This window comes from Geosmithia morbida, assembly GCF_012550715.1.
Source record: "Geosmithia morbida isolate 1262 chromosome Unknown scaffold_21, whole genome shotgun sequence".
NCBI classification, from domain to species: domain Eukaryota; kingdom Fungi; phylum Ascomycota; class Sordariomycetes; order Hypocreales; family Bionectriaceae; genus Geosmithia; species Geosmithia morbida.
The window spans coordinates 225,318-248,805 of record NW_023336208.1 but is presented as its reverse complement, the minus strand read 5'-3'; the positions used below and the strand labels follow the sequence as shown (position 1 = coordinate 248,805).

Sequence of the window (23,488 nt, the reverse complement as noted above, 5' to 3'; positions counted from 1 at the left end):
ACGCCACCATGGCCGCCACGGCAACGCTCCCTCAAAAGCGGGTGCTCGGCGAGACCAAGACGCGTCAAAACATCCCATCAACCCCCCCCTCGGCGGCCAAGAAGCGCAGGACGGACGGGTTCCCCTCGTCATCTCAGAATGGCGTGCACAGCAAGCTGGCCTCGGGCCAGCAGACCAAGAGCGTCTTCGAATCCGAGGTGCTCGAGAAGCTGAGCCAAGACATATCGGCAGCCAAGCAGAACAGCAAGTTCGACAGGGACCAGAGCTGGGACCGTCCGCCCGTGGCGGAGGGCTTCAACCCGGCGACCGACAGCCTGGCCTTCCAGTCCATCGAGGCCGAGGAGGGCACGCTGAACGGTGGCAACGCCACCGTCAAGCTATTCGGTGTCAACAACAGGGGCAACTCGATCATGCTGCACGTCACCGGCTTCAAGCACTACCTCTATGTTGCCGCCCCGGTGTCGTTCCAGCCGCATGACTGCTCTGCCTTCAAGGCCTTTCTCGAGGCCCAGATGGCGCAGCATCAGCCCGTCATCCACTCTGTCTCCCTGGTCATGAGGGAGAGCATCTATGGTTTCCAGGGGAACACGCAGAACCCGTATCTCAAGATTACCGTCACGGATCCCAAGTTTATCGGACGCGTGCGCATGAATATCAAGGAAGGGAATGCCAATTGGAAGGGCATGTGGAAGGTTGTCGACGGTGGGATCATGACGTTTGACAATATCCAATACGTCCTCCGCTTCATGGTCGACTGCAAGGTATGGCTATGGCTCCATCGTTTTTTTTTTCGGTTTTTTTTTTTTCATGCGCCGTCTGTCAGTGGCTAACTCCTTGTCAGATCCAAGGCATGGCCTGGGTGGAAGCTCCCGCCTCGACGTACAAGCTCATACCCGAAAACAGCCGGCAATCCAACTGCCAGATCGAAGCCGAAATTGACTACCGCGCACTCATCGCACACGAGCCCAAGGGGGAGTGGCTCAAGATGGCCCCCCTCCGCATCCTGTCGTTTGATATCGAATGCTGCGGTCGCAAGGGCATCTTCCCAGAGGCGGACCAGGACCCCGTCATCCAGATTGCCAACGTGGTGACGCGGTACGGAGAGAAGAAGCCGTTTGTGCGCAACGTCTTCTGCCTGGACACGACGAGCTCCATCGTGGCGACGCACATCCTCGAGTACGAGAGGGAGGACAAACTGCTCAAGGGGTGGCAGGAGTTTGTGGAGCGCGTCGACCCGGACGTGGTGACGGGCTACAACACGTCCAACTTTGATATTCCCTACCTCCTCGACCGAGCCAGGCACCTGAAGGTTGGGGGCTTCGAGTACTGGGGCCGCATCCCCGGAGTGCCGTCCAAGGTCAAGGAGAGCAACTTCTCGAGCAAGCAGATGGGCAGCCGCGACTCCAAGACAACCAACATCAACGGCCGCCTGCAGCTGGATCTCCTGCAGCTGATCCAACGCGACCACCACCTGCGAAGCTACACGCTCAACTCGGTCTGCTCGCACTTCCTCGGCGAGCAAAAGGAGGACGTGCACTACACCATGATCACGGAGCTCTTCAACGGCACGCCTGAGTCGCGGCGACGTCTGGCCCTCTACTGTCTCAAGGACGCCTACCTCCCGCAGCGGCTGATGGAGAAGCTGTCGTGCCTGGAGAACTACACGGAGATGGCGCGTGTGACGGGCGTTCCCTTCAACTTCATCCTCACGCGTGGCCAGCAGATCCGATTTATCAGTCAGCTGTACCGCAGAGGTCTCGAGCAGAAGCTCGTGATTCCCGACATCAAGCCTCAGGGCTCGGACGAGCAGTACGAGGGAGCCACGGTCATCGAGCCGACGCGCGGGTATTACGACATGCCGGTGGCGACGCTGGATTTCGCATCCCTGTACCCCAGCATCATGCAGGCGCACAATCTGTGCTACACGACGCTGGTGAACAAGCAGGCCATCGACCGGCTCGGGCTCAAGAAGGGCGAGGACTACATCACGACGCCCAGCGGCGAGACGTTTGTGACGACGAAGCAGCGCAAGGGGCTCCTGGCACAGATCCTGGAGGAGCTGCTGATTGCGCGGAAGCAGGCCAAGAAGGACCTGGCGCGGGAGACGGACCCGTTCAAGAAGGCGGTCCTCAACGGCAGGCAGCTGGCGCTCAAGGTGACGGCCAACAGCGTGTACGGCCTCACGGGTGCGGCGCAGACGGGCAAGCTCCCCTGCCTGGAGATTGCGCGCAGCACGACGAGCTTCGGCCGGCAGATGATTGAGATGACGCGCGACGAGGTGATGCGCAGGTACACCATCGCCAACGGGTACGCGCACGACGCGCAGGTCATCTACGGAGACACGGACTCGGTCATGGTCAAGTTTGGCACCAGCGACCTGGCCGAGGCCATGAGGCTGGGCGAGGAGGCGGCCCAGTACGTCACGAGCAAGTTTGCCAAGCCCATCAAGCTCGAGTTCGAGAAGGTCTACTTCCCCTACCTGCTCATCAACAAGAAGCGGTACGCCGGCCTGTACTGGACAAACCCGGACAAGTACGACAAGATGGACACCAAGGGTATAGAGACGGTGCGCAGAGATAACTGCACGCTCGTGCAGACGGTGATTGAGAAGGTGCTGAGGATGATCCTGATTGATCGTGATGTTCCTGGAGCACAAGAGTACGTCATCCTCTCCCTTTTTTTTTTCCTTCTTCCCCCCTCCCCCCTTCTCTTCCTCTTCACACAACCGTTGTTTTTCTCCTGTTTCCTCGTTTCGCATGTCTGTGTTTTGGATCTTTGCACTCATATGTACGATCTCGATGGGAAACCTGTGCTGACGCAGAGATGTCGTGGAACAGCTACGTCAAGGACATGATTGCCGACCTGCTACAGAACAAGGTGGACATGTCGAAGCTGGTGATTACGAAGGCGCTCACCAAGGACGACTACGCAGCCAAGCAGGCGCACGTGGAGCTGGCGCACCGGATGAAGAAGCGCGACGCAGGATCGGCGCCGGGGCTCGGGGACCGGGTGGCGTACGTGATGATCCGAGGAGCGGCGGGGGCCAAGAACTTTGAGAAGTCGGAGGACCCGATCTTCGTGCTGGAGAACAACGTGCCGATCGACACCAAGTACTACCTGGACAACCAGCTGGCCAAGCCGCTGGGGCGCATCTTTGAGCCGATCCTGGGCGAGACCAAGGCGCGCTCGCTGCTGACGGGCGACCACACGCGGACCATCTCGGTGGCGGCGCCGTCGGTGGGCGGGCTGATGAAGTTCGCCAAGAAGACGCAGACGTGCATGGGCTGCAAGAAGCCGCTGACGGGCAGCGAGGAGAAGGCCGGGGCCGTGTGCTCCGACTGCGCGCCGCGGGTGGGGGAGCTGTACAAGAAGACGCTGGACCGCGTGTCGGACCTCGAGGTGCGCTTCGGGCGGCTCTGGACCCAGTGCCAGAGGTGCCAGGGCAGCATACACTGCGAGGTGATTTGCAGCAGCAAGGACTGCCCCATCTTTTACATGCGCATGAAGGCCAAGAAGGATCTCGAGGACGCCGGTAAGGAGTTGGGGAGGTTTGATGCTGATCAAGCTGCTGTGTGGTGACGGATGGGTCTTTTTTTTCTTCTTCTTCTCTCCTTCACCTTCACTTCAATCTCGCCATTTATTCTTTCTTTCTTCTTCTCTTCCTCTTTCCTTTCTTCCTTTTTTTTTTTAGTTCATGTTTCATAATTGCGTGTAATGTTGGTGTATAGGAACGGCGTCTGGGAGTATTACGATGGAAAAAGAGGTCTAGAGTAGTGGTTTACGTATATAGTGGTGAGAAGCAGAGAGTTGGTAGTATGACAAGAGGAGCATAGTATAACGACAATATGAATTCGGTCGACACAGACACACAACCCAACCCCCCTCCCCCCCCCCTAAAGAAAAAAAGAAGAAGAAAAAGAGGCATTTACGATGGATTAGTGGGGGGAAAGTGTTTGTCCCTGCGTGTGTATGTGTGTATGTGGAGCGACGAGGTGTTTTAGTGTGTATTATGAGATAGTGAGGGAGGAGGGGAGAGAGGGAGGAGGGGGAGAGGGAGAGGGAGAGAATAGATAAGGCTGGATTAAGTTGACACATTCGAAAACGTATAAGATCAAGTTCGGCATCTTCGTTTCTGGATCGGGTGAAGGGTGTGTCGGGTCGAGCGACGGAACCCAGAGGGTCGGTTTTCAATTTCGTCGGACCCTCGATCCACCTGTGTGCGTGTGTGTGTGTGTACGAGTATGCAGGTGTATAGGTGTATAGGTGTGTAGGTGTATCACGAGTAATAATACAGATTAATCCGTACTCCGTACAGAGAACAGGTAGGTGTGAGCCCCACATCTAAGAGAAGAGAGAGAGAGAGAGGGAAGAAAAGTGGATATCATGAAGCGATAGTCCGTAATGGAGGGCGAGCGGTAGGACCGAAGCTAGTCAGCAATTGATCGTGAAGCGCGTGTATCGCTTTGGGGGCTTTTTTTTCTTCTTCTTCTTGGGAGGGGGGGGGGGAGTCAATTTCTCGTATTACGTCACGGATTGAAAGGGGTTGGACGTGTCGGGGATGGTATTTTTTGGATTACGCAGTCGGGAGGGATCGGGATGGTTTTTTTTTTTTTTTGGCTTTTTTATGCTCTCGCGTAATACAATAAGGTCCAAACTCTTCTCGGTCATTTTTTATATATTCATTACTGTACTGTGTACTACTCATGAGGTTCCCGTTGACTCTCGATAGTCTGCGGCATGTACGAGTAAGGAGGGATTGCCACCCTTGAGCCTCGCCCCCTCGCCCCTCGAAATTCATGACGCTGAGGAGGGGTGAGAAGGAGGGGGAGGGGGAGGGGGGGGAGGTTGCTGTACGTGTACGGTAGGGGAGCAGATTTTACCGTCGGACAAAGACAATGTAGTAGTGTAGTAGTAGCGGACAAGGCATGTAATTGGCAACAACTGATCCGGGGAATTCATATCAACACATTAGAATTACATATTTCTCACTGGGTCACGTAGATATCAGGAAGAACTGGTTCGTGGGGGAGACGGACCAAGAAAAGAGAGAGGAAAAAGAGGGGGGGGGATAGATAACGGAGCGGTACTACTTCTGGTAGTGTCCAGAAGAGAACAATAACCCCGCGCCGACGTCGGACTGAGGGACCTGAGGCTCTCTGGGGGGCGTTCTTATCCATTTCTTTCTCGTCTTTTCCTAGCTTCTCTGGTTTCTCCGGTTTAGCGTGTGTGCCAGGAGTGACGGAGTGGCGTTTGGTCCCTGGCTCTGGAGGGGAGAGAAGTGTGTGCGCGTGCGCGCGTGCGTGCGTGTGTGCGTGTGGGGAGGGGGGATTAGTAGAAGAGATTTAGAGAACGAGTGGCCAATTAGGGTGGTCTCGGTAGCCTAGATTGGTTGTCGTGACCACTGATAATGGTTGGTATTACTTTTTAGGCTATAGATATGTGTTAGGTTCGGCTCCTCCTATTAGCTGGTTATACTTTATATATATATCCTTACTCGATTGCTACTGCTAATGCTGCCGCCACGGCTAATAGGCTGCCAACGTTGCTACCACGGTGATGCCCGTATCGCAGCTAGTACGGCCGCTATTCCACGTACCCTCACTCACCCTGCCAGTACAGGCACGGAGCGCTCCCTCAGAGCGCTCCGAGAGTTGACAGACCCGGCCATGTCCGTCATGTGGGGGCAGGCACGATGTAAATCTGCAGGAAGGAGCGACGGGGGGGAGGGGAGGGTGGACAACCGCACGAGGGAAAGAGCGGCACGACCAATCATGTCCATCACAGTATAGAACCATTGAGAGAATACCTATCAGTCTATCATTATCAGGACTGCTACGACTACTACGGCAGAAGAAGAAAACCTGGTCTGCCTGTTGGAAGGTTACAGGCAGCAGAGGAGACACTAAGACTTCCCAGAGTCGGCAACCACCAGCACACCGAACATCGGAGATGTCTCTGCGCCTCTAGATTGGTGATTGATAATTTCCATTGACGGAAGCTTTCATGTCAACCTTTTCTCTTTCTTCCCTTTTTACACTCGAGATATTCAACTCGCGACTCGATCCAACTCTAGCGCTCCTGTCCCACCCACCCACCCCCCTTCACTCCCTCCACTCCTTCTCCCACATGCACACCCCCATGGGCCATCAAAGATGGGGTGAGGAATCATGAATGGGGGGGGGGGGGGGGGGATGGGGAGGGTCAAGTTACAACAACTGGGTCCCTTTCCAATCTAGCCCTCGACGAGATTCAAGATAAGAAGGACCAGTCTTGCCCTCCACGCACGACCTCTTCCCTCCCCTCTCTTCTTCTTCTTCTTCCTCCTCTTCCTCTTCCTCATCTCTATTCTCAACTCTCCCTCTCCATATATACCCCACACCGATACCTCAATTCCCCTCTTCTCTATCAAGGAATACCGCCATCATGTCTAACCTTCCTTCCGAGCCCGAGTTCGAGCAGGCCTACAAGGGTATGCTTCTCCCTGAATCCTGCCACACCACCACGTGTCCATCGTACTGACCGGTCAACCGACAGAGCTTGTCAGCACCCTTGAGGACTCTACCCTCTTCCAGCAGCACCCCGAGTACCGCACCGCCCTCGAAGTCGTCTCCGTCCCCGAGCGCGTCATCCAGTTCCGCGTCGTCTGGGAGGATGACGCAGGCAAGCTCCACGTCAACCGTGGTTTCCGTGTCCAGTTCAACTCGGCCCTCGGCCCTTACAAGGGTGGCCTCCGTCTCCACCCCTCTGTCAACCTGTCCATGTGCGTTATATACACTCCGCTGTTCCCAAGAATGACTCCTCCATCCCCAATAAGAACACGGGAAGAGAAGAAGCAGGAGACGAGATGGGTGAGGAGGAAGAAGAAGAAGAGAGGAAAGGGGGGGGAGGAAAGATGAGAAAGAGAAGTACTGACAGATGAGATAGCCTCAAGTTCCTCGGTTTCGAGCAAATCTTCAAGAATGCCCTGACCGGCCTCAACATGGGTGGCGGCAAGGGTGGCTCCGACTTCGACCCCAAGGGCAAGAGCGACAACGAGATCCGCCGCTTCTGCCAGTCCTTCATGCGCGAGCTCTCCAAGCACATCGGCGCCGACACCGACGTCCCCGCCGGTGACATCGGCACCACCGGCCGCGAGATCGGCTTCATGTTCGGCGCCTACCGCCAGGCCCGCAACCGCTGGGAGGGTGTCCTGACCGGCAAGGGCCTCAGCTGGGGTGGCAGCCTGATCCGCCCCGAGGCCACCGGCTACGGCCTGGTCTACTACGTCGAGAACATGCTGGAGCACGCCGGCCGCGGCTCCTTCAAGGGACAGCGCGTCGCCATCTCGGGCTCCGGCAACGTGGCCCAGTACGCCGCCCTCAAGGTCATCGAGCTCGGCGGCACCGTCGTCTCCCTGTCCGACTCCAAGGGCTCCCTCGTCGCCGAGGAGGGCTCCGCCGGCTTCACCCCGGCCCTGATCAGCGACATCGCCGGCCTCAAGGTTGCCTTCAAGCCCCTGTCCGACCTGGCCGTCGCCGCCGACCACAAGCTCCGCTACGTCGAGGGCGCCCGCCCCTGGAAGATCTCGGGCAAGGTCGACATCGCCCTCCCCTCTGCCACCCAGAACGAGCTCAACGGCGACGAGGCCAAGTTCCTCGTCGACAACGGCTGCTTCGTCGTCGCCGAGGGCTCCAACATGGGCTGCACCCTCGACGCCATCGAGGTCTTCGAGACCGAGCGCAAGACCAAGGGCGACGCCAAGGCTGTCTGGTACGCCCCCGGCAAGGCCTCCAACTGCGGCGGTGTCGCCGTCTCCGGCCTCGAGATGGCCCAGAACTCGGCCCGCCTCAACTGGACCGAGGAGGAGGTCGACCAGAAGCTCAAGGACATCATGAAGAACGCCTTCCTCAACGGCCTCAACACGGCCAAGAAGTACGTCAAGGCTGGCGACAACGAGCTCCCCTCGCTCGTTGCCGGTAGCAACATTGCCGGCTTCGTCAAGGTCGCCGAGGCCATGCACGACCAGGGTGACTGGTGGGCTTAAGTCAGGAAGGAAGACATGGAGTCTCTTTGTCTCCCCCCTCCCCCCTTCTCTCCCTCCCTCCCTCCGTGTCTCCTCTTCTCATCCTCTTCCTTCTCTCTTTTTTTTTTCTCACTGTCAACAAACAAACATAGGGAAGCAACCCTTTTTCTGCGGGAGTTGGTCATGATTGCATTGGAAAGAAGGCATGTCATGAATTATTGTTCATATACGTATATATATAGCATGCAACGATAGAACGACCTTTTTTTTTTTTACTCTCCCTCTTTTCCTTTTTTTTTTCATCTCTATGCGCTCTTTACTCCCGTCGTACTTGGTTCTCGGCATGTGTTCTCATCATCGTATTACTCGTTTCTCGAAATGTGTACTTCTTTCTCTTACGTATCGACTTGGTACCAAGAGTAACTCAAGCTAATACAGGATCAATATCTTGGGCTGATATAAACCAGGCCTTGCAGATTCATTAGTTACATATTACTCTGGGATCTTCTCTGCGTCCAATGGCCCATCATGGATGGTCTATAGACCATGAGCTATGGGTAATAATAAATCATCAATAAATGAGTAATGGATAGTAAAGGGGGCTGAGGAGGAAGGACAGACTCCTCCGCAAAACCCCACCCAACCCCGCAATTCGGTAATATGAGAGCCAAACCGAGGTCAAGGCTATTCTGTCATTGGATATGAGTATTAATACGAGTGAGTACTCTCTGATATAACATGAATCTGAATGCAACGAGTTGGAGCCGAAACTACTAATCGAACACTAGAATATATAAAAACCCGCTACATATTATCAGCACTCTACCGTCAAGACCTAGAGGAGTTCAAAGAAAAAAAATCAAGATGACATCTCCGCCACCGCTCCAGGGTATCAAGGTGCTCGAATTTGCCGGTCTAGCACCAGGTAACAAGCACCAGCACCAAAAAAAAGGCTGGATGGTTTCCAGGCAAGACCTCGGCTGACGGCTGAGGCCAGGGCCGTTTGCAGGCATGCTCCTCTCCGACGCGGGCGCGTCGGTGCTCCGGATCGACCGGCCGATTCCGGGGTCGACGCACACGGCGGGGTCGCCGCCGCCGGCGACGGCAGACATGCTGGCGCGGCGCAAGACGTCGATAGCGGTGGACCTGAAGGCGGCGGACGGGGCGGGGCTGATCCGGCGGCTGGCCTCGCACGTGGACGTGCTGATCGACCCGTTCCGTCCCGGGGTGCTGGAGCGGCTGGGTCTGGGGCCGGGGGAGCTGAGGTCGCGCAACCGGCGGCTGGTGTACGCGCGGATGACGGGGTTCCGACGTGACGGGCGGTACGCCGCCATGGCCGGCCACGACATCAACTACCTCGCCGTGTCGGGGGCGCTGAGCCTGCTGGGGAGGGAGGGGAGCCGGCCCCACGCGCCGTGGAACATGCTGGCCGACTTCGCCGGCGGCGGGGCCGCTCTCTTCCAAGGCATCCTGATGGCCCTGGTGGCCCGGGCCGCCTCGGGGTCCGGACAGGTCGTCGAGGCCAACATGGTGGACGGGGCGTCGTACCTGGCCACGTTCCCCCGCATGGCGCTGCGCACCCCGATCGGGGACAGGCCCCGCGGGCGGAACCTGCTCGACGGCGGCCGTCCCTGGTACGACACCTACCCGACCCGCGACGGGGGTCACATGGCCGTCGGGGCCCTGGAGCCCCGCTTCTTCGCCGAGCTCCTCCGTCTCCTCGGCCTGGCCGGCCAGGGCTGGGAGGAGGCCAGGGACGACGAGGCCAGCTGGCCCGAGCTCAGGGCCGTGCTCGAGGCCACCTTCCGACGCCGCACCAGGGCTGAGTGGGAGGCCGTCTTCGACGGCTCCGACGCCTGCTGCACCCCCGTGCTGGACTATCGCGAGCTCCACGACCAGCGCGGGGCCAGGGAGGGCGACCAGAGACCCGTGGTCGGGCTGGAGGCCACACCGTGCCTCGCCATCTCGTCTACCCCCCACCCCCGGAGTCAGGGCGACGCCGTGCCGGGGGAGGGTTACGTTGGTGTGCCGCTCGGCGCGGGCGAGGGTGGACGCCAGACTCTGCGCGATTGGGCTGGCTGGGAGGGAGGTAGGGAGTACGATGTCGTCCATGGCGGTCTCGTGCTTGTCGATGCGTCCAAGCTATAGAGGAGGGGGGACGGGTAGTGTGTACGTGTACGCCATCATGCAACATCCTGTGGCATATATAAAGGGCATACGAGACATGAGGGGGGGGGGGGATCATGTAAAGTGGATGATGTAAAATAACATATAAAAAAGTCTGCCCATGGGGAAATAATATTACTAACAAACAAACAAACAAAAAAGTCCGGTCATCTTCATCCTCCAGTTAGCGCCGCACGCTTGCCCATCCTTTCATCGTTCGTTCGCCATCTAAAAAAAAAAGGGATCTAATCTAAACCATCATCAGATGGAGAAGGCGCGCAGCATCATTCAATGGTATACCATGGAAAAGGGGTGGTGAGAGGGTCAAGGTGAGACGTATGTCTTTGTATCTTCTTCTTTTTGGACGTCGCTGATCTTCTTCCTCTTCTAATATGGACAGCAATGTGATGGTAGGTCTGTTGTGTAAAAGTGGCAATATCAAGACCATTACTGCACCTGGCTGACAATCTCACTAGCCTTGCCCAGAGACTCCACCATCTGCTGGCACTCCTTGCGTCGACGAATGGTAAAGTCGCTCTCCTTGAGGAGGTCGTCGACATTGTCGGTCCTGTACATGTTTTCCAGGAGCTCGCGTTGCATCTCATCCTTGGTGAACCTGTGTTCCATTGTTGTCAGTGCCTCATCCACACGTCTAAACTCGTCAAGATGAGCTGAGAGGAACATACTGCACAAGGTTGAGCATGATAGCTTTGGGAACCATGTCGATCATGGTGCGCTTGACAATGTTGTAGTAGGAAGAGATGAGCAGCTCTGTGGTATCGGTCAGCCATTTTCCTCTGCCTTCAGAGTGCTTCCGATGTCTTGACATCTTCTGGTGGGGGGGAAACGTACTGATGACCTCGACCTCGATATTCTCACGCTCAGACAGAGTACCAGAGGCCTTGAGCATGGGTGGCGGCGCCTCCATGGCAGCGGCCTTCTTCTTGTTCTTGGCAGCAAAGAAGCTACCGAAGAAGCCAGAGTTCCCAGAGTCCGTCTCCGAGACCGTGGGGCTGGCAGCGCGCGCGGGTGTAGCGGCGGGTAGAGGCTTGCCGGTCTTGGGGTCGACCTGGACGGGCTTGGACGGGTTGTGGCGCTCGTTGACGATGGCCATGGCCTGCCGTTTGTCAGCGGGACAGTCGGACTTATCCGAGGGGGAAATACAGTGGACGGACGGAGGGAACAGCAGGAGGGGAGGGTAAACATACGCGGTGACCGTTGAGGAAGTCGGGGTGGCCAGTGTTGATGTAGCAGGCCTCCATGGAAACGAGGTCGCGGACAAGCTTGTTGGTAGGCTCCATGGCCTTCTTGAAAAAGGCGATGACGACGCCGTGCATCTTCTCTTTGAGACCCGGGTAGCGGCGGTACAGCTGCTTGCCCAGGAGGGTGGAGAGGATGCGCACCAGCTCGTCGTAGACGAGAGAGACGCACTTGAGGCTGGGGTCCTCGACGCGCTTGATCTGCTGCTTCACAATGAGCTCAAAGGCCGTGGTGCCGACAAAGAGGGCGGGCGATGAACCCGACGAGTTGTAGAGGATGGTGCGGATGTCGACGTCCTTGACCACGTCAAAGGGATCGAGAGCCTTGACACCGTTGGAGTAGAGCTCGTGGAAGACGAAGCTGATACGGGCACCGCCCGAAAGCTCGGTGCTCGACAGCTCCGTATTGTTTCCGTCGAGGACGGTACGCCACTCGTTGGTGAACTCGGTGATGATGTTGAGGACAATGTTGGCGCTGTTGCCGAGCATGGACGGGCCCAGGCTCTCGAGTTCGGCCGCGTACTTTTGCAGCGAGCTCGAGATGCGCGCCTTGATGTCGGGCAGGGTCTGCTTGATATGCATCATCAAGATCAGGTTGAGCTTCCGCGCCAGGTAGGGGGTACCGCAGTAGGAGCTCTTGTTGCGGTACGCCTTGTGGTTCTCAAAGAAGTTCTTCTCGGCCTCGAGCGCCACGTTGATGAGCTTGCGGTTGTCAATGTCGCGCTGGCCACGGTTGACGACGGGGACGTATCCCAGGCGCAGGGGGATGACGCGGTTGGACAGGATGTCGATGACGTCGGTTCCCTCCTCCATCAGATCGACCTTTGTCAGGACGCCAATGGTCCTCTGACCCTCGGGGTCGACCTCGCGGGCGAGCTTGAGACCGTCCGAGTTTGCCAGGTCGATGTTGGCGGCCGTGACGGCCAGGATGATGGCGTTGGACTTGCCAATGTACTTGAGCGCCATCTCGCGGATCTGGCGCTCGATATCGCGAGGCTGGTCACCGACGGGCACCTTGGTCAGACCGGGCAGGTCGACGAGGGTCAGGGTCAGGACGTTGGGGGAGTAGATTCGAAGGTTGATGGGGGCGGGCGAGATGCCATAGTTCTTGCCCGTCTTGGCATCCGTCTCCCTGGCAATCTCTTCCCTGACCTTGCTGAAATCGTAGAACTTCTGGCCGGGCAGGTGAAGGAACTCACCCCACTCGTCGGGGTTGGCGGCCTTGTCGGTATCGGTGTTGATGTCCTCCTGCGTGACGCCGTTGGACTGCGCAGGACGGTTGATGAGCTGGAGGACCAGGGGTCGACGGGTTACGATACCGGTACCTCGAGGCAAGCTATAAGCGGGTGCGAACCAACTGTCAGCTTCTATACTTCCTCGTACTATGCTCTTTCCTCCTTCACTTCATCGGGTCCGCGGGGGGGGGGGGGGGGGGGGGGGGGGGGGGGGGCGATGGGGTGGTAGGGAGCATACAAGTCTCGTCCTACAATGTTCTCCAGCACAGATGACTTGCCGCTAGACTGGCTACCGACGACGGCAATCTGGGGGAGATCAATGGGGTTGTTGACGCCAACAGTAGAGAAAACATCCTGGAGCTTGTTGACGAGGCTATCCTTGAGAGTCAGCAGTTGTGCGGGCGCATCGCGGTCAGCAGACCAGAAAGGAGCAGGAGACGAACGTGATGAGGGCAGGATCCGAGATACCCCCCGTTGTGACGAGTGAGCCGCTCATGGTGAATGGGCAGCTCTCCTGCTACTTTCGGAGACGAATGTATTCCTATAGCTATGTCTTATCAAGTCGAACCCAGCGAATAGATAGACTGCTTCGGTTCGAGGGGTGCGGTAGCGGTAGGTCGAATAAGGGATGGAGTGTCGAGGGAGGGGGACAGCAGGTTGGATGTGGTGACTCGCGACTGAGGTCTCTCTGGCCGATGATTCAAAGACGGCGCAGGTAGTTGGGTGAAGGCTCGAAAGTCGTCGTGCGCAGTTGTGCGGATTTCGTTATGGTGGACGGTTGTTGAGGAGGGGGGAGGGAAGTGATGTTTAGGTCGACGACATTTATCACGAGCCTAAACAGCTACGTGTGCTACGTCGCCAGTATTATCCAGAAGGGGRGGGGGGGGGGGGGGGTCACCGCTGTTACTGCCTATGGTGGGTGTTGGCCCTGGGGGCAATCCACTGCGTCTAGAGTCTAGCTGGGGCCTGGAGGCCAGTCGATATCAAGCCACACGTGGCGGTGCTCTCATGGTGTCTGGTATTATCGCTCACGTTGGACATCACGAAGAGAGACAGAGGCTGCGCCACGTTTAAATGTCCCAGTACCGACTGTCTGTACCGGTTCTCGTACTTTGCTCGTCAGCGATGACGACTGCTGGAAGTGCTGCCGTGTAACAGGGTGAGGGTCCGTGCAAGAATGACGAGCAGGCATGGGGAGCCGGGCAGCGCATACAAGCTATCGCTGATAACTACTAGCTCTGCTACTATCTGGTATTACCTACTGCAGTAGCATGTAGCACACGTGAATATGATGGCGCACGACCTACGGACCTACGGGCGTTGTCGGCTTGGTGACGCTGCGATACTCGTGGAAGCTCCGATCGTTGCAGCGTAATGATACCAGGTACATGTAGTCTGTACCCGGCCTGGGACCTGACGGGATCGATGGGCCTCCCTCCAGTTTCCTCACGGTGCTTCCCCTGCGGTGATGGCACGGACGGCACGGTACAGGGCACCGCAGCACGCCGAAAACGCATGCTACGGCACCTACAGGCTACAGCACCTACAGCGGACTCTACCTTGATCTCCTAGAGCGGTGACAGCGGCTGGGCATCAGGACACCCAGCACCTAAGCGCCCCACATGATGACCGCCCTCAGCCAACCACGGACGCCCAACACGAAGTCCCATAAAGCACCTGGGGGGTGCTTCCCAACCCTCGTCCATGCTTGGGTCCTGCACTCTATGCACCCTTGCTCTAGACGAGATAACTACTCGGTCCACGTCACAACGACTGCTCGTACTGCCCTCGTGGTACAACACCAAGACAAGGACAGGGTATCATAGAGTATTGGGGAACATCTCTACCCCGTTCTCGTTCATATTCCCTCTTCTGATAGATCTGACGCCGTACACCTTCTCTTGCTCAACTTCGTCTGCTCTGCCTCCTCAGCCACATCTCTTGTCTCGGGTCACCACCGCAGACGGGACTCTCGCTACTACTACTACTACTATTACTACATCATCTCCACACACCATTGCCGACAGAACCCGGCGCCGTCTGCTCCTCCCCTCGCTTCTCCCCAAACATCTCTGTCCGGCCCAGACCTAGCGACTGCCTCGAAAGATAGCTTGTGGACCACCTGTAGGCCGCTGTCTGGCCTATTGACGGCACCATTATTCCTTCCCGCGGCTCGTCCCGCGGAGACACCGATCTGGATTCATCCTCGTCCCCCTCCTCTAGCTCCCACTCTCGCCCACGCTCTCGCCCACACGACAGCCAAGACAGCGGCGGAACCTCCCCTATCAACGCCATTCCACCGGAGACGGCTGCCAACCCGACCAGGACAACACCCCCGGGCACGACGTCAACGGCCGGATCCAACAGCAGCACACCAGCCTCGACCGCGAATATAGCATCTTTGGCGGTCCCAGCCGGTCCTGCCGCCCCTCTCACCGTCCCCGCCAACAGCCTACAGGGGCCGTCAGGGACTCTTGGGCGGCGTCAACGCTCCGAGTCTCCCCTGCCGGGCCACGGAAGCTTTCCCGTTCCCGTCGACTCGGTTGCCCGAGGTCGGGAGGGCGGTAGCGATAGCAGGCGGGCCCGCAAGCGTAGGCGCGGGGCACCGACGCAAGACATAGCTGCGGGAATGAGCGGTGGCGCTGACGACGGGGACGTGGTCATGTTCTCACAGGGTGCCTCGTCATTGCGCTCTAACGGAGCCGGCGCAATATCCGGATCTCGGTCTTCCACTAATGGCGCGTCTGGAAACGCAGGCGGTGCCTCCCTCAACGGCTCCTCTAACGGCGCGTCCAGCAACGGGGATAAGGGACCTGCAGCGCCGTCGTCGTCGTCGTCGTCGAGGCCAGCAAACGCTCTCTCCGAGACGTATCAGGGCCACAGTCGTGAGGAGATGACACGCCTCCTGCTGCAGGCCCTCAACGACATGGGATACCAGGATGCCGCCAAGAGCGTGAGCAGGGACAGCGGGTATGAGCTGGAGAACTCGACTGTTGCTGCCTTCAGGACGGCAGTCTTGGAGGGGTCGTGGGCCAAGGCCGATAACCTGCTCACCGGTGCCGCCGAATCCGACGAGGCTCGCAGCACAGGCGGTAAGGGGAATGGGCTTGTCCTGGCTAAGTGCGCCGACCTGAGACTCATGCGCTTCTGGCTCAAACAACAAAAGTACCTGGAGATTCTCGAGGCTAAGAACGCGGCCCACGCTCTGTCTGTCCTCAGAGAAGAGATCACCCCACTGTACAACGACACGGCCAAGCTGCATTTCCTTTCCAGTCTGCTCATGTGCCAGTCACCCGAAGACCTCAAGGCCAGGGCGTCCTGGGACGGTGCTGGTGGGGAATCACGCAAGATTCTACTGTCAGACCTATCTAGTATGCAAACCACACAACTCTCACACACCCCTTCTTCCCACTCGCCTCGCCTCATTTCCGGCGTCTCCGTCACGCACCCGGTTCCATCTCCCTCTCGTTATCAAAAGTAGGCTGACAAGAGTCCCCAACCCTAGAGTGTATATCGCCTTCGGTCATGCTGCCGGAAAATCGCCTTGCCGTCCTGCTACAGTCTGTCAAGCAGAGCCAGATCGATACGTGCCTCTACCACACCGCAGTAGCGTCGCCGTCGCTGTACACGGACCACAGATGTGCCCGATCACGATTTCCCTCGGAGATGGCCATGGATCTGCTGGATCTCGGTGGCGAGGCCTGGCAGGTACGGTACTCGCCCGACGGCCGGATGCTCGCGGCCTGCGGCGAGAGCGGGGTGGTGATATGGGACAGCCAATACAATGTTCACCTCAAGCCCCAGGGCCACGAGGGCGGAGTCGGCAACATCTCCTGGAGCCCCGACAGCAGCATGCTCGTGACGTGTTCCCAGGACAATACCGCGATGCTGTACAGCGTAACCGTAAGTTGACGACGAGCACCGGACGCCCGGCGTGATGGGAAGGAGGAGGGGAGGCAGACGGCGAAAGAAACCAAGGTCTGACTGGTGAATAGGATGGCGAATGCCTCAAGAGGACCAAGCGCTTCTCGGAACCCGTGAGCAGCTGTGTGTGGGCCAGGAACGGACAGTCGTTTACCCTGGGGACATTGGACGACAAAAACAGCATATGCACGTATACGCGCAGCGCCAACGGGTGGGAGGTGGACGAGTGGACCAAGAGTCACCGGGTGCAGGATCTCTGCGGCTCGGCCGACGGGCGGTGGCTCGTGGCTGCGGACAACCTCTCGAAGATACACGTGTACAATGCCAGGACGCGGGAGCTCGAATACGAGATGGAGATGGCGGCGGGGCTGGCGTCTGTGTGCATCAGCGAAGACTCGCGGCACCTGCTGGTCAACCGCAAGGATGGGGAAGCGCAGATGCTGAACCTGGAGACGCGGGCGCTGGAGCAGAAGTTTCTGGGCCACAAGGGCGGCGACTACCTGATACGCGCCGGCTTCGGTGGGGCCAACGAGAGCTTCGTGGTCAGCGGCAGCGAGGATGGACACATCCTTGTCTGGCACAAGAGGATCGGAGCAGCGGTCGAGAGGCTGCAGGGTCACAGGCCGAGATGCAACGCGGTGTCGTGGAAGCCCGACGACCCCACAGTCTTTGCGTCGTGCGGTGACGACGGTCGAGTCAAGATGTGAGTTGCCTCTCTCTCTCTCTCTCTCTCTCTCTCTCTCTCTCTCTCTCTCCCTCTGTAGAGCATCATTCCGTCCCGCTCAGCACTCTCCATCTCGTGGGTGAGTTTCCTCTTCATCAATACCTTTTGCTCGCTCTCCTTCTTTCTNAGAGCATCATTCCGTCCCGCTCAGCACTCTCCATCTCGTGGGTGAGTTTCCTCTTCATCAATACCTTTTGCTCGCTCTCCTTCTTTCTCTCTCTCCTTCTTTCTCTCTCTCCTTCTTTCTCTCTCTCCTTCTTTCTCTCTCTCCTTCTTTCTCTCTCTCCTTCTTAGTATCTCCATCTCTGCTTCTCGTGTCTCCCTGTCCTCTCCCGACACTGACATGCCAACAGCTGGACAAACAAGTCCAATGCCAGGGCCCTCCGGGAAGCGGGACAGCAGTCTGCGCCGGGATCGCAGATGATCTGAAGTGACGGTCAGAGTGGCTGTGCGGTATTATAGAGTATTCGTACATGATAGCCCATGGGAGGGGCAAGGTTCGAGTTGGAAACATGTCTCATCCACGGCGTTTACTGATCAGGGTCTGATTGCTTTTCTCTCTGTCTTTATTCTTCTTCTCTTTTTTTCTCTCCTCTACCCAGGCTTCTTCTATGACATGGTGAGCCTCTTTCTTTGAGTATTCCTCCCCCGTCTCCCTCTACGAGATGGGGAACCGAGACGAGGTACTGCATACCGTCTGGAGACGAATGCATCAGAAGGAGAGGAGACGGTGTGGTTGGCTGCATTAGTATTTGTTTGTATTGGTCTGCCGGGGTGGTCTCGGCGGTTTCTCTTCCTTCCCGATATCTCTCTACGACGGTACAAGGTTGATAGCAGTAGGCAGTAATGGCAAGAGGCAGATGCAAGTATCGAATGTGCTCGTGGATTTCAGGAGCAACCGATGCAAGCTGGTGTCGATGGCGGCGTCGATGGCGATGGCAGTGGCAGCGACGGAGACTATTGTGCTAACCTATACATGGTATACGGTGTGCTTCCTGCTGGCGACAACACACGGTGATGACCCGTAGACGATGATGTGGCGGATATAGTGGTGCCTGCCTACTGGTACGTCCTGGGTCGATGGGTGTGTGTCTCGGGTGCTTGCTTGCTTGCTTGCTTGAAAGGAAAGGAAAGGAAAGGAAAGGAAATCGATCTATTATGAGATTACTGAGGTTATCTACTCCAAGATGTGAGTGCGGCAGCAACCTCTGGCTGCTTAGTCATGGGCAATCTCGGGTGGCACAGTATATGTACGAGTTGGCAAGATGTAGACCCGGGACTACATTGTCCTATTTCATGGCAGCTTTCTTTTTCCTTTTTTTTTCTCTTGGTTTTTTTTCCTGTTTTTTTTCTTGTTATTTTTTTATAATATATATATATATATATAATACGGTACGTCGGCTTATACGAGTAATACGTCGTACTATGTATTATGATACAGCAGTATTTGGGAAGAGAAAGAAGGTGGAGAAGAAGGATTTCATGAACGGATATTAGTAATATCAGTCCGTAATACTCCGTACAGACAGAAAAAAAAGAGTAGGGGTCGGTTGGGTTTGTTGGGATGAGTGCACGAGTAAACGATAATAATACTCCTCTGTATATGATACGTACTGGAAGGGAGGAGAGAGGAAGAGAGGACAGGGACAGAGTCATAGGCGAAACATGCATGCGTTAGTAGGTGCATATCACCGTACGGTGGTTATTACAAAGGGGTCAAATAATCTGTACATGACGGGGTAATCTGTACCCAGTGGCGGATGGATGCACGGAGCTGATACGGCACGTCACGAGGATCGAACGATGACAATCCAACCATCATCTCGTGGGTTTCTGTTCCTATTTGGGACGTACTCGTGAATGCGGAGAGGAAATGTAGAGAAGAAGAGAAGAAAAAGAAAGAAGATGAGAAGAGATGTCGCGAAGACATTGGTAAGTTTATTATTATTATATATATAAAAACACTGAAAAAATATATTTATTATTATTTATCGTTTTGGTGTACATGTCTGCCGAGGTTGCCGGAGAAGGGGGGGGGGGGGGGGGGATTGAGAATTCATGTACGAGTAGGGTGTATGTATATATATATGTAATCTGTATATATATGCGTGTTCGCACAGACTGCACCTGCACGTACAAGTAACAATACTACAGCTGATGGGATTGGGATGGTTTCTTTTCTTTTTCTTTTTTTTTTCTTTTCTTTTTTCCCTTCTCCGGATCTGGTATCAAGATGAATCGTATCGTTGTATGGGCCGAGTATCCGTACTAGACTCCTCTAGCTTACATCTCCAGCTGAGATGCGGAGCATCGAGATGTAAAAGAGAGGAATTTTATATTACGGAGTAATCTGTCCATCCATCGATATATGAATATATATATATATATGTATATGTATGTGTGTGTGTGTGTATTTTGCCACTAGTGTGAGCTTTTTTTTTTTTTTTTACTGCCTCTTTTTTTAAAATGTATCTATATGTCCTATTACATGTATATATACGTGTATAATCTGTTAGATGTGTACAAAATCATATACTATAATGCCATCTTGGTTCAGAAATTGTTCCAGCTAAGTAATAATAGGTGTTACTAAGTCTGTGGGAATAGCCGCATGAAAGCCGGATCGAGCGAAGAGACGGAGAGATACGAGATACGGGATGGGGAACATGAAAGAGAAGGCGGCTAGCGGTGATATTGACCAGATACTAATATCACCTCGGACACATGTGTTACGTATTAGACGAACAAGACTAGGCAAGATGGAAGAGGCTGGTATCACATGACGACCGACGAGATGAAAGGGTGTGTGTGTGTGTGTGCGTGTGTGTGTGTGGGACGGACCGCGCCTATTCAGAGACCGAGACACTAACTAAGGATTGGGAAACTAAGGATTGGGAAGTGAGAGCTAGTCGTAAAGCCTACCCGAGACTAACTGTGGACTCTTCTTCTTTTTTTCCCCCCCGACTTTCTTTCCATGAATGGAATGAGGATATGCATTTGTTCCCTGTTCATCTTGATTCTTCTCTTCTCTGCTTCTTTTCTGTTGTTGCTGTTGTTGCTGCTGCTGTTGTTCTGGTATCGTGATAGTGGGTGTGCGGGAAGAGAGTATGACGTGTTGGGGGTGATGACCTGCCATTTCTGATATTCTGTACAATTTTTTATATATATCTTATCTTATTTAATTTAATCTTGATTCAGCTACCAGTTTTTTCCTTCCTTCACCGCCAAGGAGGCAACCCACGAATGTCTTATAGATCCTCTCTCTTCATATACATATTTTCCCCCACTCTTCTTCTTCCTCAGTTGCTCCAGTCTGACTCGGTCTTCTAGGGTAGGATAATACCCCGTAGTGCCTATACTGTACGGAGTAGAGGGAGTAGAGGCAAAGAAGGAGGAGGAGGGAGAAGGAAGGAGGAGGAAGGAGGAGGAGGAGGAGGGAGGAGGCTTGTCTGCAATCCCCCACAGAGGAAGCCATGCCGGCTCACATGACGCAATGCATCGTAATGCTCGGTCGGTACTGAATTTACGTGGAACCCGGCGTAGTGACTAACCACCTACCCACCCACTCATATATACACAAACCTCTCTCATCCTCTCCCGTACGAGTACGAGTGATAATAAATAATACTAATAATACCTGTACGATCCTATCATCATGATCAATAAAGGGGGACAAGGGTTGCTACGCATCGGAGACGTGTGGGTGGGACCAGGAAGAGGGGCACCTTCCCCCCCCCCCCAATTTTTGCAATTTTTTCCAATTTTTCCAATTTCTGTTTTCTCTCAATATCTGTTGGGGGGAGGACCGATGAGTATTATATAATACGTAATATGTAGTACCCCAAGTACGCACTTGTCTGTACGAGTCCCGAGTATATATTGGATACAGCTGAGGAAGAAGAAGAAGGAGAAGAAGAAAAAAAAAAAAAGATCAAGATCAAGATCAGGAAGCGGGGAGGCTTTGCATACGAGTGCAACCGAATATGCAATCCAGAAAAAAAAGGAAAAACAAAAAAAAAAAGGTACATGTACTTCGCACTGCATGTCCGATCTGTGCGCCCGTCACAGGGTAGTAGTGATAGATAGTTAAGATAGTTCGCAGACTCGCGCAGCCCCCCCCCCCTTCCCCACCCATGGGACCTACCTCTCGTCCAGAGACTCTCCCTCTCCCTCTCCCTCTCACACACACATTCGCAAGGGTCGGTCGTGATAGATTAATACTCGGTCGTATTATTTACCTGGTAGGATGGTGGAATGCAGGTGCAGGTGGGCAGCTGGCAAGGTCGCAGGGGTTCATCCTATCCCAACTTCGTCTAGAGCCCCCTTGCCTGGTCCTGGTCCTAATCCATGTCGTCTCCGAAGGTCTTGGGTCTTTTTTCTCTTATATTAACCATGATCCATTCATATATAATCTGAAATGGTTTTATTTTATTCTATTTCATTCTGACATGTACATACATACATATATATATATATACATATATATATTTTGGTATCCATCTGGCGGCCGTTTCACATTTTCCAGCTACAGCTTTGCTAGTCTTCTCACCATCGTTATATTTTCCCCACCTCATCAGCGGGAGAGGTTCTTGCTCATCGGACGAGATGGATATCATCACTACGGAGCAGTACTACAGGAGTAGCAATGATGGATGGCACCGGGAGCAGGAAGCATCCTGCAGATACGTTACAGTCACCCCGTACATCCATGCCGTATCAGTAGCCACCACCACATCCCGAGTCGTATCGAAATAGTTTACAGAGTAGTACATGTGCTCTCCGTATACACATGCACCTGCGCCGAAAACCCCGTACTCTCGTAGACGGCAAGGAGAGATCGAGACCGCAGAGGGAGGGGCTGGTGCGACGAGCACCGAACAGTCCTCCTCCCATCGGCGGAACAGGTCGAGGCAGGTACCGGCGGCTTTTATAGGGCAGAACAGCACAGTCCGTACGGCGCATTGTCAGGACGCAACATTGATTGTCGGTACCTTGCCTTAGCGCCGCCGTCTTTCACTGAATCGATCAGGGGTCGCAGTGGGCTGCTGCTGCTGCTGCTGCTGCTGCTGATGCTTGAACCATCTCAACTCCGAACACCCGCAAGGTCGTAGCCGCAAGGTCACAAGCCTTCGTACACGTCCCCTCACCCCGCTCGCAACTCGCAACTCTTTGCCGTCTGCTGACCATGTCTTGGCGGAGCCGTCGGCGGACGCTGGAGACGACTCAGACTAGAGAGGAGGAGGGGGAGGGGGAAGGGGGAGGGGAAGGGGAGGCGTAGCCGTGATGCGATGCTATACGCTGTATCTGTACCTGTACGGAGTTGGGTACGGTATTAAATTACACTGCGTCGCAGGTATCATCGGTAGCCTGTATCGACTGATGATGTGGCGATGGCGTCTTCGTCGTAGAGGTAGAGTAATACGGAGTAATGTTGAGTCTATCCATATTCTTGGCGTCGTCGTAGATCTCGGCGCTGGGAGCAGCAAGTCAAGACCGACGCAAATGCAATGCTGGTACTGGTATTCGTACCGGAACAGGACGACTCTACAGTAATCGATATATAATACATGATACTCGGTCCACGTAACCTGTATCCTCGTCGGCAATACCCGTGTACACATGTCTCTATCATGTCGTGGATATGTGGATATGTCGAGACTTGATCGGACATGTGCTGGGCTGTCCAGGAGAAGGGTAGAGAGGCCCTTGCAAAGATGAGAAGTGACTGGCATCCTCCCCGTCTCTCTTCTCTCTCCCTCTCACCCTCTCTCTCCCGACTTTTCCTTCCCATCCATGGTATCGTCATCCATGCCTGACTCGTGTTGTGATGCGCCCACCGTATATTGTCTGTTGGTTGGGATCCCTGTATTTGATCATTTGATCCATTGTATGGACGGATGGATGGACGGATGGGTGGATGAAGGGGACCTCCCCCATCCCTCCTTCTCCCGTGACTGACGGGGAGGAATGCGACGGTGCGGTTGCTGCCGGGTTACAGATGGATACCTCTCTGGTCGACAGGTTCGGCCGAGGCCTATGAGGCCTATGAGGTACCTCCTCGGCAGAGGCAAGAAGAAGGAAATTGAATGTGTGTGTGTCTGACCTTTATTTGAGACTGGCTGAAAAGGCTCAGGAGAGTGGAGGGGACAAGACAGGATAGGACAGTGGGGGGGGGGGG

General features: G+C 55.3%; 6 protein-coding genes across 6 annotated transcripts; 5 read left to right on the top strand and 1 right to left on the bottom strand.

Moving 5' to 3' along the window:
* Positions 1-8: 8 nt before the first annotated feature.
* On the top strand, positions 9-3,579 carry GMORB2_4554 (DNA polymerase delta subunit 1; the record flags this gene model as incomplete). Its single annotated transcript, XM_035466528.1, has 3 exons — positions 9-761; positions 842-2,658; positions 2,838-3,579. The coding sequence occupies 3 exons, from the start codon at positions 9-11 to the stop codon at positions 3,577-3,579; spliced, it is 3,312 nt and encodes a 1,103-aa protein (XP_035318297.1).
* Positions 3,580-6,423: 2,844 nt separating this feature from the next.
* GMORB2_4553 (glutamate dehydrogenase (NADP+)) lies at positions 6,424-8,023 on the top strand (the record flags this gene model as incomplete). The annotated part of the gene is made up of 3 exons (XM_035466527.1): positions 6,424-6,469; positions 6,535-6,760; positions 6,925-8,023. The coding sequence occupies 3 exons, from the start codon at positions 6,424-6,426 to the stop codon at positions 8,021-8,023; spliced, it is 1,371 nt and encodes a 456-aa protein (XP_035318296.1).
* An 843-nt stretch (positions 8,024-8,866) lies between these two features.
* GMORB2_4552 (alpha-methylacyl-CoA racemase) lies at positions 8,867-10,150 on the top strand (the record flags this gene model as incomplete). The annotated part of the gene is made up of 2 exons (XM_035466526.1): positions 8,867-8,927; positions 9,000-10,150. The coding sequence occupies 2 exons, from the start codon at positions 8,867-8,869 to the stop codon at positions 10,148-10,150; spliced, it is 1,212 nt and encodes a 403-aa protein (XP_035318295.1).
* Positions 10,151-10,615: 465 nt separating this feature from the next.
* Positions 10,616-13,158, bottom strand: GMORB2_4551 (dynamin 1-like protein; the record flags this gene model as incomplete). The annotated part of the gene is made up of 6 exons (XM_035466525.1): positions 10,616-10,784; positions 10,855-10,939; positions 11,021-11,285; positions 11,377-12,763; positions 12,901-13,040; positions 13,084-13,158. The coding sequence occupies 6 exons, from the start codon at positions 13,156-13,158 to the stop codon at positions 10,616-10,618; spliced, it is 2,121 nt and encodes a 706-aa protein (XP_035318294.1).
* A 1,126-nt stretch (positions 13,159-14,284) lies between these two features.
* On the top strand, positions 14,285-15,283 carry GMORB2_4550 (uncharacterized protein; the record flags this gene model as incomplete). Its single annotated transcript, XM_035466524.1, has 3 exons — positions 14,285-14,455; positions 14,791-15,069; positions 15,131-15,283. 3 exons carry the CDS (start codon positions 14,285-14,287, stop codon positions 15,281-15,283), a joined length of 603 nt encoding a protein of 200 aa, XP_035318293.1.
* An 8-nt stretch (positions 15,284-15,291) lies between these two features.
* On the top strand, positions 15,292-17,739 carry GMORB2_4549 (WD repeat-containing protein 26; the record flags this gene model as incomplete). Its single annotated transcript, XM_035466523.1, has 4 exons — positions 15,292-16,033; positions 16,168-16,565; positions 16,658-17,289; positions 17,664-17,739. 4 exons carry the CDS (start codon positions 15,292-15,294, stop codon positions 17,737-17,739), a joined length of 1,848 nt encoding a protein of 615 aa, XP_035318292.1.
* Between the last annotated feature and the right edge of the window lie 5,749 nt (positions 17,740-23,488).